The 16,439-nt window shown below is 40.5% G+C and overlaps 1 protein-coding gene and 1 long non-coding RNA gene across 6 annotated transcripts in view; one reads left to right on the forward strand and one right to left on the reverse strand.

The window, feature by feature from the left end:
• Positions 1-16,439, reverse strand: part of si:dkey-92j12.5 (multiple PDZ domain protein) — an 87,522-nt gene that overhangs the window by 22,376 nt on the left and 48,707 nt on the right. For 4 of the 5 annotated variants that reach the window (XM_047365982.1, XM_047365980.1, XM_047365981.1 and 1 more), the window contains exons 21-27: positions 15,621-15,899; positions 10,625-10,828; positions 9,966-10,143; positions 6,560-6,670; positions 6,211-6,276; positions 2,937-3,008; positions 2,381-2,480 (exon numbers count right to left, since the gene is read on the reverse strand). In XM_047365982.1, the coding sequence (XP_047221938.1) occupies positions 2,381-2,480; positions 2,937-3,008; positions 6,211-6,276; positions 6,560-6,670; positions 9,966-10,143; positions 10,625-10,828; positions 15,621-15,899 (1,010 nt within the window). The remainder of the gene's footprint in view (positions 1-2,380; positions 2,481-2,936; positions 3,009-6,210; positions 6,277-6,559; positions 6,671-9,965; positions 10,144-10,624; positions 10,829-15,620; positions 15,900-16,439) is intronic. The other variant, XM_047365983.1, reaches the window with a different exon arrangement.
• LOC124868572 lies at positions 7,674-8,608 on the forward strand. Its single transcript, XR_007038344.1, has 2 exons — positions 7,674-8,444; positions 8,526-8,608. It is a non-coding gene; the product is annotated as an uncharacterized LOC124868572 (long non-coding RNA).

Here is a 16,439-nt window from a genome sequence, read left to right on the forward strand (position 1 = left end):
GCCGAGGTTCGACTATCGGTCGGACTCTCCTCTCCAATACCCTGGCGTAGGCCTTACCAGGGAGGCTGAGGAGTGTGATCCCCCTGTAGTTGGAACACACCCTCCGGTCCCCCTTCTTATAAAGGGGGACCACCACCCCAGTCTGCCAGTCCAGAGGCACTGTCCCCGACCGCCACGCAATGTTGAAGAGGCGTGTCAACCATGACAGCCCTACAACATCCAGACACTTGAGGTACTCAGGGCGGATCTCATCCACCCCCGAAGCCTTGCCACCGCGGAGCTTTTTAACCACCTCGGTGACTTCAGCCTGGGTGATGAAAGAATCCAACCCCGAGTCCCCAGCCTCTGTTTCCACCACCGAATGCGTGATGGCAGGATTGAGGAGATCCTCGAAGTACTCCTTCCACCGCCCGATAATGTCCTCAGTCGAGGTCAGCAGTTTCCCGCCCCCACTATAAACAGTGTTGGCAAAGCACTGCTTCCCCCTCCTGAGGCGCCGGATGGTTTGCCAGAATCGCTTCGAGGCCAACCGGTAGTCCTTCTCCATGGCCTCACCGAACTCTTCCCAGGCCCGAGTTTTTGCCTCTGCCACAGCCCGGGCCGCAGCACGCTTGGCCTCACGGTACCCGTCAGCCGCCTCAGGAGTCCCACAAGCCAACCACAGCCTTCTTCAGCTTAACAGCATCCCTTACTGCCGGTGTCCACCACCGGGTTCTGGGATTGCCGCCACGACAGGCACCGCAGACCTTACGGCCGCAGCTATGGGCAGCAGCATCGACAATAGATGCAGAGAACATGGTCCACTCGGACTCTATGTCTCCAACATCCCCCGGGATCTGGTCGAAGCTCTCCTGGAGGTGGGAGTTGAATACATCCCTGGCCGAGGGCTCCGCCAGGCGTTCCCAGCAGACCCTCACTATGCGCTTGGGCCTGCCGAGTCTGTCCGGCATTCTCCTCCTCCAGCGGATCCAACTCACCACCAGGTGATGATCAGTGGACAGCTCAGCCCCTCTCTTCACCCGAGTGTCCAAAACATGCGGCCGAAGGTCTGATGATACGACAACAAAGTCGATCATCGACCTCCTGCCTAGGGTGTCCTGGTGCCAAGTGCACTGATGGACAGCCTTATGTTTGAACATGGTGTTCGTTATGGACAATCCGTGACTAGCACAGAAGTCCAATAACAAAACACCACTCGGATTCAGATCGGGGAGGCCATTCCTCCCGATCACGCCTCTCCAGGTGTCACTGTCGTTCCCCACGTGGGCGTTGAAGTCCCCCAGCAGAATAATGGAGTCCCCGGGAGGGGCGCTATCCAGCACCCCCGACAGGGACGCCAAGAAGGCAGGGCACTCTGCACTACCACTCGGCCCGTAAGCTGAAATGATAGTCAGAGACCTCTCCCCAACCCGAAGGCGCAGGGATACAACCCTCTCATCCACTGGGGTAAACCCCAACACGAGACGGCTGAGCTGGGGGGCAACAAGCAAACCCACACCAGCCCGCCGCCTCTCCCCGTGGGCCACTCCAGAGTAGAAGAGAGTCCAACCCCTCTCAAGGAGATGGGTTCCAGAGCCCACGCTGTGCGTGGAGGCAAGCCCGACTATTTCTAGTCGATATCTCTCGACCTCCCGCACAAGCTCAGGCTCCTTCCCCCCCAGCGAGGTGACATTCCACGTCCCTAGAGCCAGCCTAAGCATCCGGGGATCGGGCCGTTGAGGTCTCCACCTTCGTCCGCCACCCAATCCTCTTTGCACCGGTCCCTCACGGTTCCCCCTGCAGGTGGTGGGCCCACTGGGGGATGGCCTCGCGTCTCTCGTTCGGGCTTGGCCCGGCCGGGTCCCGCGAGGAGCAACCAGGCCACCAGGCGCTCTCCGACGAGTCCCGACCCCAGGCCTGGCTCCAGGGTGGGACCCCGGCTCCGCCGTACCGGGCGACGTCACGTGCCTCGATATTGTGTTCTTCATGAGGGGTTCTTGAACCATTCTTTGTCTGACCCATCACCTAGAACCTGTTTGCCATGGGAGACCCTACCAGGGGCATTTAGGCCCCAGACAACATAGCCTCTAGGATCATTTGAGCACTCAAACCCCTCCACCACGTTAAGGTGACGGTTCAAGGAGGGGTCTATTCTATTGTATTCTATTCTATTCTATTTTCCTGTCACTTCACTATTCAGTACTTTGAGTAGGTCTATCACATAAAATCCCAAAACTGTGACCACACAATAAAAAGTTTAAGGGGTGCAAATACTTTTGCAAGGCACTGCATCAACATGAGCTTGTTCTGTCTTGGGCTTTGAGAGGATGGTGGTACTCTCCTAGGCTTTGGGCAGTATATCTATTTATGTCTGCATGATGTCTTTATGATGCACACTTACTCCTGCTGGTGTCGTCTCCGTCTTCAACTGCTGCACTGGCCGCTGTTGTGACATTTACGGGGCTTCTCCGATCCATTCTATCGGATGTTGGTGACGAGGCCTTGGGGAAAAGTTTTTGCATTATTGAAAAGGCAGAGTTTGAGATGCCTTAGGGGCCCTTCGGGCATGAGCTGGATGACCCCTGAGGCTTGTTCTGTGTGCTTGATGAAGCAGAGGGAAACACTGGTGAACAAGATGAATTAATGAACAAAGGTTTTAATGCCAGCTATAAATAACATGAAAGATGGCCAGAAGAATCATGCATTATTTTGTAGGAGACATACAAGTATATGGGAAAATAACTTCAAAAGAGTGTGCTGTCTATTTACAGTTATGCATCTGCATCAAAGTGAAAATAAAGAATTGTTCACAAACAAGGTAGCTGCAAGGGAGTTCTAGTTACACATGTGCATGTTAATTACTTTTTTGCAAGTTGGTTTGATGCAAATGCAAGGTTGCTTTTAAGACGCTGCAGAAACATACACACATGCACACTCACACCAAACATTGAACCGACCTTAAAGGGGGTGGGAGTGAAGGGATTTGCAGGGGAGAGACTAAGGAACAGACTGCTGAGAGTCTCTGCCTCCTAAGATCATGTAGGGAAACACAGATATAGTTCTACACAATGCTACACAAATCTTACACACACAAAATCATTTTGGATTTCCATGTAGGTGGTAATGACTCATCACTCTGTATATAGTGTAGTGCATATCACTCCATAAACTGCTAAAAAAACACAGCTAAATATCACTTACAGTGTGGGAGCTAAAATTCGATTTGAGCAGTTTTGTTATTTGGGTTTCAATATTTATTGTAGTTCCTGCTCTTCACCTCTGCAGGGCAGTGTTAGGTTTATGTTTAGAAGCATAATTTCATTAGGCCTTTATGGTGCTTTATATCAAAGCACGGCTGTAAAGGTATGACATTCCCTAATACCTTCACCTCTAGTCATATTTCCTTAAAATGGTAAAGCTTGACAAATCTATGGCAACATTCAAGAACGCTTAAAATAGTATTTTCTTCTTAAGACTAAAGAAAATACAACTAACACTGTACATCATATACAGCACCCTCAAAGGCTATCGGCACTCATGCTACAGATGTGTAAACTATGTTGTTTGGTTGTTTCAGTTGCAGAGTCTCACATTGAAATTGGTAGAAAAATCTAACCTTTAAATTGAATACTGTAAATTAGTGGGTCGTGGGGATTCCATTTTAAGAAAAAAAAAAAAACGTTTTAACCAAACCAAGGGTGCTACACTTATTGGTATTTCATAGAGCTCCCTTGTTGCCAGTAGGGCAACACAGCCTTCTCCTATGAAGCTGAAACATACAGAAAGAGGGATCTATGATCAGAATCTTTATAGATGGTCACAAGTCCTGTTGACCTTTGTCATGGACACTTTTAGTCATTTAATCAAACAGGTTTTCTACATAATTTGGGTGTTTCAAGAAGGTTACATCTATTTCTAATGAAACATTACTTTTCTGACTTGGCCTTATGTATTAGATCACTAGCATGCTGAAAAACTCAATACAACTTTTTTCCAGTGCTTGTGGAAAGTCCCAGGCTTTTGAAGCCCCAGGGAGCATTTCAATAGAAATTTACCTGGGTAATTTTACTTTCATAGTTAAAAAATCCTAATCTGAGGAAGGAATTTTCAGATTTCCCTCAGATTGTTAAAGGGGTGGGGTTGTGTGCAGAGAGGCATTGCACCAACAGATGCAGTAATGGCGGCGATGAGTATACAAATTTATCGTTTTTTTAAGCTAGAAAGTAGACCTCAAAACGTCATCTGTGCAGTCAGTTCATCAAGAATGAGCGTACTTGGAAATGTTCTTTCAGAGTTTTCGGAACAGAGGGCTGTTCTAGCTGCTAAGGCAAACTAAGCTAACTGGGTGGCTGGACTGGGACATCTCCTCTAACTGCTGCCTGATCTCATTATTATTATTATTTTATATAGAACCTTTTGACATTTTAAGTTATTGTAGGAAATCATTATAAAGTGTTTGGCCACAGTTCTTTAGGAAAAAAAGTTTAATAGAGTACTGATGATCAAACAGGACACTTTAAATTTTCCTTGTACATGAAAAATACATATTTCCCTAAGAGTGACTTTTAATGTAAACCTAACTTAGTGGAGTGTGAACTCTTTATTATTTTTCACTTCTACGCATCTTCTACTTTATATACATATTTGCTCATGATTAGACGAGGCATTAATTCCTTGTATTTCTGGAGTGATTGTCTGTTTTTTTATTCTAATAAATTAAGTTTTTTCTAAAAACATTTTCTGTAGGTATCTGATATGAGTTTGCCTGATGATAACAAAAAATAAAAAATAGGTGTGTTAATCAGTGTTTAGTAGTTGTTGTAAAATAAATCATGCCATTGTAAAGCAACAACTAAAACAATCAATGTCAAATAACAATTTAAACTTTTCCTGCTTTTGGATCCAGTGCATCTTGAGGGATAATGGAAGGAATTAATCAACTGTATAACACTAAAGCTGCTCATTATCATATATAATTTATCTATTGAAACAAAAATATATATATATTAGCCAAGAGATTTTTAAAGGAAGCAAAGGTGTATTGCCTAAAGATGTATTGCAGTTTTCTTCACAACTTCACCATACAGCATAAGTCTGATTTAAATAAATGGTCCATGACCTTTCTGAGCAGTGAAAACATACATAATTCCCTGGGATTCCTTTTACCCAGCTAAAACTAATTCAGGGGCTTTAAATCCCAACTGATGACCAATTTTCAGTATTCTGGCAGAGGATTGTTGTTTAAAAGATCCTGATATTTTCAAATGTTCAGGGTACTATGTACTCTAACAAAGCTCTCAGGCCATTTAGAAGAGAAACGGGCCCAGAGCATCACATACTTAAAATGCAAACTCTATGTAATACAATTTAGGATTCAAATCCAGAACCTTCTTGCAGCAGGGAAACAGTACTAAATACTTCACCACTGTGGAGCTTTAACTGCACTCTAGACTCTTGATAAAAATGATGTTTGGGGGTTAAAGCTTACTTCTTACACAAATACCAAAAAACAAATCCAGGACACTCTACATTCAATATTTATCAATTAAACTGATAATAAAAAAACATATAAATAATAAGAAACATGCCCAATAACTTGTGTGGCAAAGTTATAGGCAAGTTTTAAACTGATATTTTTCTACTGCCATGTAGCAACTAGCTGTGCAGCATTGCTAATGCAAGGTTGTACAAGAGCAATAGAGAGCTAGTTCCAGCTAGTTTTATTTCTGTCCTCGTGTACAACAATGCTACAAATCACCAGATTTTTGTTAGTATCTCCACTAGGGTTGTAAGGAGAGCTTGTTGCAATATTTTGGAGAAAGAAAGAAAAATAGTTTTTGAGTGGCCCTTACATGGTGACCGAATTTACTAATCTATGTTTTAACCTGCCACAACATCCCAGAACCCTTTATTCATGTCTACTCACTGGATCATATCTAAAGATAGTGAAATATTTTTCTTGAATTTTACCATGTTAGTATTCTAAAAACGTATCACATTTGATACATGTAATTTTAAGCTTCATTTAAAAACTTGAGTAATGTTTTAATAACCACTCCTAATTTTTAAATAGTTTTCTCTTAAAGTTTTTTGCAGATATCTAAATATTTTTCTCTTTTTTTAATTGATAACAAAAAATACATCTAAAAGAATAAAACTTGACACTTAAGTTTCCATGTAAAGCTCAAAAGCGCAGTGTGATAGTTCACATAGACAGAGGAGCAGACTTACCTTGTTGTTATGAGAGTTGGACAGCGATGTCGTTGATAGTCTTTCGTGATTGATGGGATTGGGAGACTGTGGGAGAAATACAAGATGCAGAGTAGGCAGATGAAAAACTATATGACTATGAGACATGAATACAATTTTAATCACATTATCAGTAAAAAATACCTTTATATAATATGTTTTCTGTCAAGTGGACATCCTGTTTTCATGTTACAAACTGATGCACATTTGTGAGAGCATTCCAGTGTAATATACACGGAAGCTTTTGTGTAATGCTTGTGTCAGAGCTAAGTGTAACTTCTAAGTATTGACATATTTGAGGTGCTCTTTGAATGTTTCTGAGCTGCTGTACCTGAGCTCTGTTTAGTCCAGACTGAATCAAAAGGACCACAGTGTCTCCTGCCCTGCGGATGGCTTCCACTGCCTGCTCATGGCTGGCATCTCTCAGGTCCACACCACTCACCTTGGCCAAGAAAAGACACCCAAGGTTTATTCATTACCATGTCATTAGAAAAAGCCATAGTTACTTTCCTTGTTGTTACAGAAATTCCTAATTTATTTAGTAAGTTCACATTTGAACTGGGCCCGAGCACACACAAGTAAATCCATTCCAAAGAGTGCAGAGTGCAATAGATGTAATTGTCCAACTTCTGCTTATGGATCACTTCCAATTCAGCGGTGCCCTCTTTCCTAAGTGTTAGTTACACCGTTGCGTGATGACTCAAAATGTGTACGCTACCCCTCTTTTTTGCATGAAGGTAGAATCACTCTGTATATGCATCTTAGTTTTTATGAGGATTATGCTATGAATATTGATCATCACAATGTGCTTATTCAAGGTTACAATGATGTTATTTAAATCTTTGTTCTCCTTTTGTTAAATTAGTCACTGGATGTATAGATGGTCCCACTTATGGATTATGATAGAACCAGACTGCTGTTGTCACAGGGGACCAACCTTAACTCCTGGTCCCGGTAAGAAAACTCTCTGACAAGTTCTGAGACGTCCACCGACTCCAGCTCAGAGGAAGATTTGACTTCCAAGGTGGTTTCGTCAGGTAGCAGTTGACCAACCAATCAGAGGTGGACTTGGTAACCGTGAGGATTAGCTTACATGCACAGTAAGGGATGAGTGGAGTGTACTCCATCCTTGGCATGATTTTTTGTTTTACTTTAAATATTCAAAGGAAAAAAGTAAATGCTTTCGATTAAGTTTAAGGACAAGTTTCCTAAATTTAAACTGTTTAATTGCTTTAAATAGCTCAAGGACACCTCTTCAGAAAAAAGATGAAGCACATTTTCTGACTGTTGACAACTTTTTCTTTCCTCTGCCAATGCAGTACACACATCTCAACAATAATACAACAGAATGACATGTTTTCCAGCCTTCCTATGCCCAGTGTTGTAAGTCCATGCTCACAGCTGTCTCTGATGTGAGTGGAACCTGACATAGTCTTCTGCTGTTATCGCCTCTTCCCCCCAAGGCTCAACTTGTTGTGCATTCTGCAGCCATGCTGCTTATCACAGCTGTATAGAAAGAATAAATGTTATCCGAGTTACAATAGCCATTCTGTCCTCTCAGATGGCTGTTCTTCTCATCATTCTTGTCAACGAGGTATTTCTAAGACTGTCAGAATCCACGGTGGCTGTGTGCAGGTTACATGTGTGCTGTGGTATTTTTTTCTGCTTCTCCATTCAGGGTGTGACGGACAGGTGCTTCTGCACAGGTGTTCCTAATCTGAGAGCAATCAGCTGGGCTTCTTAAGGGAGTGGAGAGCCAGAGGAAGGCGTCAACTCGTCTTTGTTCACTCCGTGGTAAACAGCTCAACCTCTGCTGCACTGCAGTTTTTGCTGTCTGAAAATCTTATCGTCTTGTTTTGTCTTCCCTGATCTACAGATCCTGCCTTGCCTAGTGCTTCGTGGATTTTTCTGTTCCGGCATTTTCTCGTGCAATGTCTGGAGGAGTGTGGAAACTCAAAGCCGTCGACTGATAGTGGCTGCTCGATTCTCCAACTCCAAGCCCAGCCTCCCAAAAAACTCTCCAAGCCAAACTCAGAGGATTATTCACCTGCCTGTCCACCCTCCGATGTCCCTGCCAAGACACAGCGTAGTTCCTCCGTGGAAAAGGAAAGCAAACAACCTAGAAAATACTGGAAATCATCCGCACACTGCCTGCCAGTAACAGACGCCGCGGAGAAAGACTTATCTCCCCCTGCCTCGCTCAGACTCCCTTCCCAGTAAGTCTGTCAGCAAAGACTATCACAGTTATTTCCTGTGTTCCAGCCTGAGCTCTAATAAGTCTGTTTTCTCACACTTAGAGCAATTCCAGTCCGATCTGATGACCCAGTCTTGGTCCCAGCTCTTTCACAGCTCAGCGTTCATAATAAACTATTTAAACGTTCTCTCTGGTCCTCGTAATTGTGTGTTTTCAGAGTTTTAAACCCACCATTATGACAAAGATCAAAAGCTGTACAAACAACATCTTGCCTAACTCAAAGAGGTCATATTTCATCGTCATGATGATGATTGATATTATATTAGATACAGATCTAGAAGGATTTTAATCACTGTACTTCAGCCAGATGTCTGGCTTGGCTGATGCACTTTACACTTATTGGCACCCTATTAAAGACATGTATGAAAGTACCAAAATAAATTGTTGGCATGGAGACCTGGAGACTTCAAGATGCCACTCTTTGCTGCAGTTAGCTTTGAAGTTATGTTTTTTTACCTACCTCCATCCTTTTTGTCACAGTTGTAATTGTTTCATTTTTTACAATGGTTCTGTTTAGATATTGTTTTATAGCCATTTCCTGACTTCTTAAGATCAACACGCATCAGCTTTACTTAAATAGCGTGTTTTTCTCATTTTTAAGAGAAATTGATCTCTTTCCCTGATCATAATTAAGACTTACCAGATCAGATCAACTTTATTCACAATCCTTCTGTACATTCTGTACTATCACAACCTCAATATATTTCATTAGGAGCAAAGTAACGCATGAATGTTGAAGTTGGTGGAAAAACAACCATGGTTTTAAAAAAATTCTGCCTCCCTGAGTCGGTACTAGTATTAGGTCTTTTGCAGCCCCTAACAGCTTTCCGTCCATTATTGCACTATTTTTACTCAGTCAGTTTTTTTTTCTTTTTTTGTTTTTTTTTACTTAGTCACTTCTGACAGACTTCCCTCTCCCTGGTGAAAAAAAACATCCTCACAGGATGATGCTGCCACCGCCATGCTTGAAATGGTGGTCGTAAAATGCAAAAAAAATGGAATATTGACATTTTTGCAATAATTTTAAATACTTGATGTTCGCATTACTTTAAGCCAATGAATAAATACTAAATTAAATGTTAAATTTGTCTTAATTTTTCAGTGTCAAATTTTGCAACTGCAATTAAAGCTACATTTATTTTAAAGTTTTTTTTTACACTTCTTTTCCGATCAGGGTGCCAATAAGTGTGGAGGGTGATGTTAAAACATGTTAAGGTAAGCAGTGGACACAAAACGGGCAATATCACATTTTAACATGCTTTTCCGCATTGCATAACAATAAGAAATGTAATGGGTTGGAACATTTTCAGATTTTTAAATGCAGTAAAAGCCAACAACCAATTGAATGAACAGCACTTGGACGCCACATATCACTTCCTAATGCAGGAAACACAAACCATACTTTGCTAAACACTCAAAGGTACTTGTTTTTGTTTTTTGGTCTAAAAATGTGTAATCGTTGGTACCATACAGACACACAAACCTCCAATATCCTGTCTCCAACCCTAAGGGTGCCATTAAGCGCTGCAGGGCTGTCAGGGCTGATGTGCTTGATGAAGACACCCCTCATCATCTCTCCACTGCTCAGTCTGCGGCCCATGCCTCTGCCTCCCATAATACTGATACCAAGGGACTGGCTCGGTGCTCGAGTCAGCTGCACACTGTAACACAGAGCAGGAGGCAGATGCCAAACAGCTAATGATTCTTATAAAAACTAGAAGTGTGCTCAGTACATCGCTGCAACACAGAATTAATCCGATTTGTATGCCTTTTTTGTTCAAATTTCCTTTTCCCACTCTCCGCTACTTACCGCTGGGGATTATATTCCAAAGATTAAGTCAAAACAAAAACATATTGTTCCTCACAGGAAGCGACATAAAAGATGATTTTTTTTGGGTTGTGGGTATATTATGTGATTTATCCTAGTGGCACAAATGCAATAAACGCAAGCTGGAATAGTAGTTACTTTCTACAAACCTCAAAAATATGGAGCATGGAAAATCTGCTGTGCTGCTCTAACACTACTGTGAACATAAAATGAGCCCTCTTGCATTTTGTAAACCTTTTCTAACACAGAAAGCAATGAAAAGCATCATGGGAATAGGTTTAAGAGCATCAAACTGTACACAGTGAATTACTAACCTTTTAGGCTGATCCCAAGACCAGGCTACATGTGAACAAAGCTCTTCATTGTTCTCTTCTTTACCATCAACCTTTATTTTGACTTCAGGATTTTTCACTCTCACATCTTCATTAGTTTTGTCTCTGCTCTTCCTTACAGTGTCTCCATCTTTTTCCTTCTCTTTGCTATTTGGAGGTATTTGGAGATATTTTGGAAGCTGCCAACTGGTGGTAGGAGACAAAACATCCAGAGGAATATAAAGTTAAACTGATTGTGAATCCTTTAAATGTTTTTTTTTTTAAAGCATTTTTGTTGCAGCGTTTTTTTTTTTTTTATAAGAGAATTTTATGCTCTAGAGAATGTTTTCTGTCATTCAAATTAATTATCAGCTGTTTATTTCAAATTCTATGGCGATATATTTCAAACAGTAATTCTAACAAGTTGCAAACGATGTGACATCCAGCAACCATTACCTCTGTCGATACTATAATTATCAGTTGTCTCCCTAATTTTGTGAGCTGAGAAGCTTTGGGCAATGCTACAAATGAATTGCTCAGAATATCAGGGTGTGCAAACTAGCTTCTTCATTGTACATGATGAGACCATTACTAGCTTAGTAGTCAATATGGTAAACGGGGGGTTAGTATTATCATTTCAATATGAATAAAAAACTAAAACAGCGTTAAGTTACCCTTATTAAAAATGGTGGGGCTTTTGAATGCAGCACCTCACATTTCACGGCAAACACGAGCTAAAGGCAGTGAAAGTAAAACAGGGAGATTTCAACCACCAAAGAGCACCACATCTCAAATGTAGCTGTATTCTGAACTTAATAACAATGGTGGCTTTATCAAGATGTTCTTGTCCTCACTCCAAGCAGAAGGAAACAACATGACCAGTCCTATCCCACTTACAGTACCTACTAGCAGCCTAGCGGCTAAAGCTAAGCAAGAAAGAAAAGAAAGTAAATTTGTATTTTGTTGACTTTTTACTTTGCTTTTAATGCTTCTTGGCAATGAACCTTATATTAGTTCAAGGCCTTTTTACACCCTTTTGAACTGTGCCTTTAAGTAGAAAATACACTTGTGGGTTGAGCAGCAGAGTTGAGTATGTGGGTTGCACCCAAAAACAGATTAAATTCATACTTGAAATGCCAAACAGCTCATTCTGCTCTTGTTATGAGTTTCTGGTACCTCAGGTGCTGAAAATCAGGCATCTGATTAGCAGCGCCAGTGAGCTTGGTGTCTGCTGCAGCGTTCAGGTGGTGTGACTGATCTGTATAGTACCCTCCCAATTGGGAAAAAGAAAAGCATTTAGTTATCTGCAAAAAAAAAAAAAAACTTTAAGAGAAAAATGTGTGATCATTAAAACATTACAAAGCTTTTAACTAAAACCTCAAATAAGACTTAACACTTATTAAATTTGACACGTTTCTTAGGATACTAACATATTAAGATTCAAGATAATAAAAAATGCTGCTATATTTTTAGGCATGAACCAGTAAGAAGTCATAAAAAAAGGGTTCTGGAATGTTGTCATGAGTTAAAAAAAGAGATTAGTAAATTCTGTCACCAAATAAGGGCAACTCAAGAACTACTTACTTTTTTTCTCCAATATATTGCCACAAGCTCTCATTACAACCCTAGTGGTAACACTAATAAAAAATATGGTTTGCTGTAGCATAGTTGTACACGAGGACAGAAATAAGAATAACTCAAACTAACTCTCCTGCAACAAACTTACAACAATTATTTGGCATTAATTCTAAGGCCATGTTCAAAATGAACTAACGTCCATAGTTGAAAGTTTCCTACTGAGGATGTGGGAGACAGGCTGTGAAGTGGCCGCACAGTGGGTGTCTAAAGCAGACGATACCACAAGAAGATCGTTTCCTCAGCACTTAGGATTTGTGGGCAGTTTTAAATTTGCAATCCAGATTTGCAGGGCAATAGGACAGAAAGATCTCTACCCAGACAATCTGGATGGACTGCACATGGCTGGTCTCCAGTCTGATATGATTGCCAGGTGCCCCTGCCTTGACTACTCTTCAGACCTGTTTGCACTGGTGTAATATGTGTAGTGGAACCTGATCCTGTGGAGGAATGTTGTGTTCAGTACCGAGTTATGATTCTGCCTAGTTTTATTGTTGTGTCAAAGTGTTGAAAAGACATAATAATTGATTTATAATTGCACTGTAGCCTTCTGCACCATAATTGAATTGAATCGTGCAAAGATTTCCACCTTCAACAGATCATGATGTCATTAACAAACTAGCATATGGAATATACCATTGCCTTGCATCCATTTTATTATCTCCTATTGTCTTTGCTCACATGGGCTGCATTTTATAATAGCCGAATTTCCGCTTAATGCTTTTATTTTAATGTTTTATTTTATAGTGACGGCAAGAACTTCCCACATGTTCATCACAATTGAACTGTGTCCCTGCGGCCAGCGTTAACACGCAGCCCGCTCATGTTGAAGGAAAAACTTTCCAGCTCTTCTGTGTGACGTACCCCAAGTTTGGCCCTTCGAAACATAGTGTAAAGCAGGGGTTCCTAAAGTGGGTGTCAGGACCACCCGAGGGGTCGTGAGACACCAAGTGGGGATATTCAGAATCATCATGATGTGACCCCTGAGGTGTATTGACGGCCAAAAGGGACAAAATTAAATAAATAGATAATTCATTATATAAATAAATGTGAATGTGCCATTAAATAAATAATTGTATTATTAAATGTCCCAAATAAATTATTAAATGTACCATTTATTTATTCTATACATTAACAAATTATTAAATATACCATTAAATTATGAAATGCACAATAAAATAATTGTGTCTTATTAAATAATTAAACATACTTTTTAAATTATTAAATTAAATAATTAAATGCCATTTAAAAAAATTATCCATTCAGAAATACATATAATTATTTCACACTAGATTGTATAGAGTGAATATATATTGTTATGTATGTTTAGGGGGTCACCAGGTCGCCAATAAGGGGTTGGCAGCCTCTGGCACTGTTATTTGGGGGGTCACAGGCAGAAATGTTTGGGAACCCCCGGTTCAGAGCCCATTTTAAATTGCATCAGGGGAATGCGTTCACTCCAGGTTTGTCAAGTAAAAAAAGCCTTGTTCAGTCCAAACCTTTTTCAAAAAAGTGAGCCCCATCACCTCATTGACCTCACACCACTGGCAACCCACATACTCAACTGTACTGCTCAACCCACAAATGCAGTTTCCAAACCAAATTTGATACCATTAAAAGGAAAAAATAAACAGGATTTCCAACAACTCTTTCACTCTCTCTCTCTCTTTCTCTCAGGGTCTTGAACTCTGGACAACTTCATTCTTAAACACAAAATAAGGTCAGTCAGAAGATCTTCTAGTAGTAGTAGTACTGCTACTACTACTATTTGCAATAACAATAATGATAACGATAATCATAATAGTAAAAAGAATAGTGTTGTAACAGCTTATAACAGTTTTTGCAAATATTTAACATATTTGAACAAAACCATGATAATATTGATAACTGATCAATTTGCACACATTGATCACAAAACAACATTTTCAATCAGTTATGTCCCGATTTACTATTTTCAAGGCATGAAGGTTGATATTGAATTACACTGTTGAGAGTTGAGAAGATACACTGATTAAAGTGCAAATAGCCCTGAAAATATTTATTTTCTCCCAGTGAAGTCACAGCAAGGTTGTGTCTTAAGGTGTGTGTGGGTGTGTGTTAATGCATATGGTAACTGTTGACAGTGAATGCACGGTGTTTGTGTTAGTGTGGGAGAAAGAGAAAGGCAGAATTTTTCATGAATATGTTTAACGGTGTATGGCTGTAATAAGCCTTAGGATGTGAGTGATAGGAGTGCTATCTGCACAGCAGGAGGCAGTAGCCAGTTAATGCTCAGAGGAGAGCAGAACAAATGATTCCAGCAAGACTGAGAGAGGGCGGCTGGGAGAAGACGATGGGAACCAGACTGGGAGGAAAGACACAATGAGGAAGCAAACACAGATGACTGAGGGTGAGATGAAAGACAGATGAAGGCACATAACAGAAGAACAGACAGACATGATTGAAAGATAAGAATGAAGAAAAGATTGCAAAGAGTAACGGGTGAGGGGAGGGAGGAGACAAGTGAAAACAGGAACAGACAGAAGCGAAACAATTCATTTTTGCTGACAGTCAGCTCTGAGATCCATAAGCGAACAGCTAAATATAACCCAGGGATTCAACAGAGAGAAAAATGAAGAGAAAAAGTGTAAGGATGGAACACTAAGCTGGTTACATCCTGTAACAAAGTTTTCTCATCTATACAGTTAATTAAAGTGACAGATATTTGCTCTTTCTAACATTAAATATGTAATTTATATTGCTCTATAATTTGGTAATGCAGGAGCATTGAGTCAATTACGCAGTGACCCCGTTTCTATTAATATTCCTATTGAAAGGGCCACGGTGGATACGAGAAGTTTGCTATACGCTACATTAAGTGAGGTAGCCTGTTAAATGTAAGAACTAATAACGTCACACATTCAAATTGCTGTAGGAGAGAATGGAACAGGATACTAGTCTGCACCATCGCCTTACAGCAAAAAGGTCTCTGGATTAGGTTTTTGAGTTTTTCAGCTACTCTAGTTAACTGTTAGTGACTAACAGAAAAAAACTCTAAATTATGAAAAAATGACAATGTGTAAGACAATTTGCTCTGTCTCCCTTTTCTTCCCTGTGAGGTTAGAGATATCTCAAAATAAAGTTTCAGTGACTGATAGCTTATTAAAAAGCAGGATTGTAAGACTTCCGCTGCACTTCTATGAGACATCAATTACATTTTTATTGATGAGAAGTTGCGCATGGGTGAAAAAATTAAAATACAATTATGAAGCTGCTATGTGTGGCTGATTATATGAACATCTTCTGGCTCTGCTACCAAAGTCTGGAGCTTAAGGATCAAGTGATCATAACTAAAAGGCTGAGATCTCTCTCTGTCCTACATTACCTTGTGTCTGAGGCTGGGCCTTTAAATGCTTTAAACGAAACAGTGGCCCTGACCGTGGGCGGATCTGGAGCTGTTGTTTTGTATTTGACGGAGGCAGACAATCTGAGCGTTGATGAAGCCTGGGGACTGGAGTTTCTGGCTGGTCCTGATGCAGGCTCTGGATACGGAGCAGGCAGGGTGGGCGAAGAAGATGGACTGTCTGTTGAGATGGACGCCAGAGGGGGCAAACACAGACAAGTTCGGTGCTCATCCACCTGATGATCTGGAACATAGGTTATCCTAAAAGCACGGTAGGATGAAAACATTTGCAAACAATTGTCAAGTTTAATTTTTTGTTGTGTACAGCATAAACTTCACTACTTATTCTGAAAAATTGGAAAAATATTTAAGAAAATTATTTGTAAGAACAAAATTAGTTGAAAAGATCAGTAAGTAAACATTTGGCTTTCATGAGTTTAAAACTGAAATAACTTTTGTCCCTGAGACTCATAATGTATAATTTACATGTTTTACTTCATGAGACATTAATGTGACTCTTTGTCGACTTCCAGGAATTAGTTACCCATCTTAATAGGCCTTTAGTAAAGGATCTAATAATTCTATGAATAAATGAATATAACTTTCATTATGGAACCTGACTTTGGTGGCAATCTCGATAAAAACTGAATATAAGACATTCCTAAATGAGATAATTTTAATACAGTTACCAATTAGATATAATTGTTATTGGTTTTTATTTTATTTCATGTATGACATTTGAAAAATTCAAGAAGTTAAAACACTTCTTGAATTTGTAAAATTGATTTGTAAAATTGATTT

This window comes from Girardinichthys multiradiatus, chromosome 5, assembly GCF_021462225.1.
Source record: "Girardinichthys multiradiatus isolate DD_20200921_A chromosome 5, DD_fGirMul_XY1, whole genome shotgun sequence".
In the NCBI taxonomy this organism is placed as follows: domain Eukaryota; kingdom Metazoa; phylum Chordata; class Actinopteri; order Cyprinodontiformes; family Goodeidae; genus Girardinichthys; species Girardinichthys multiradiatus.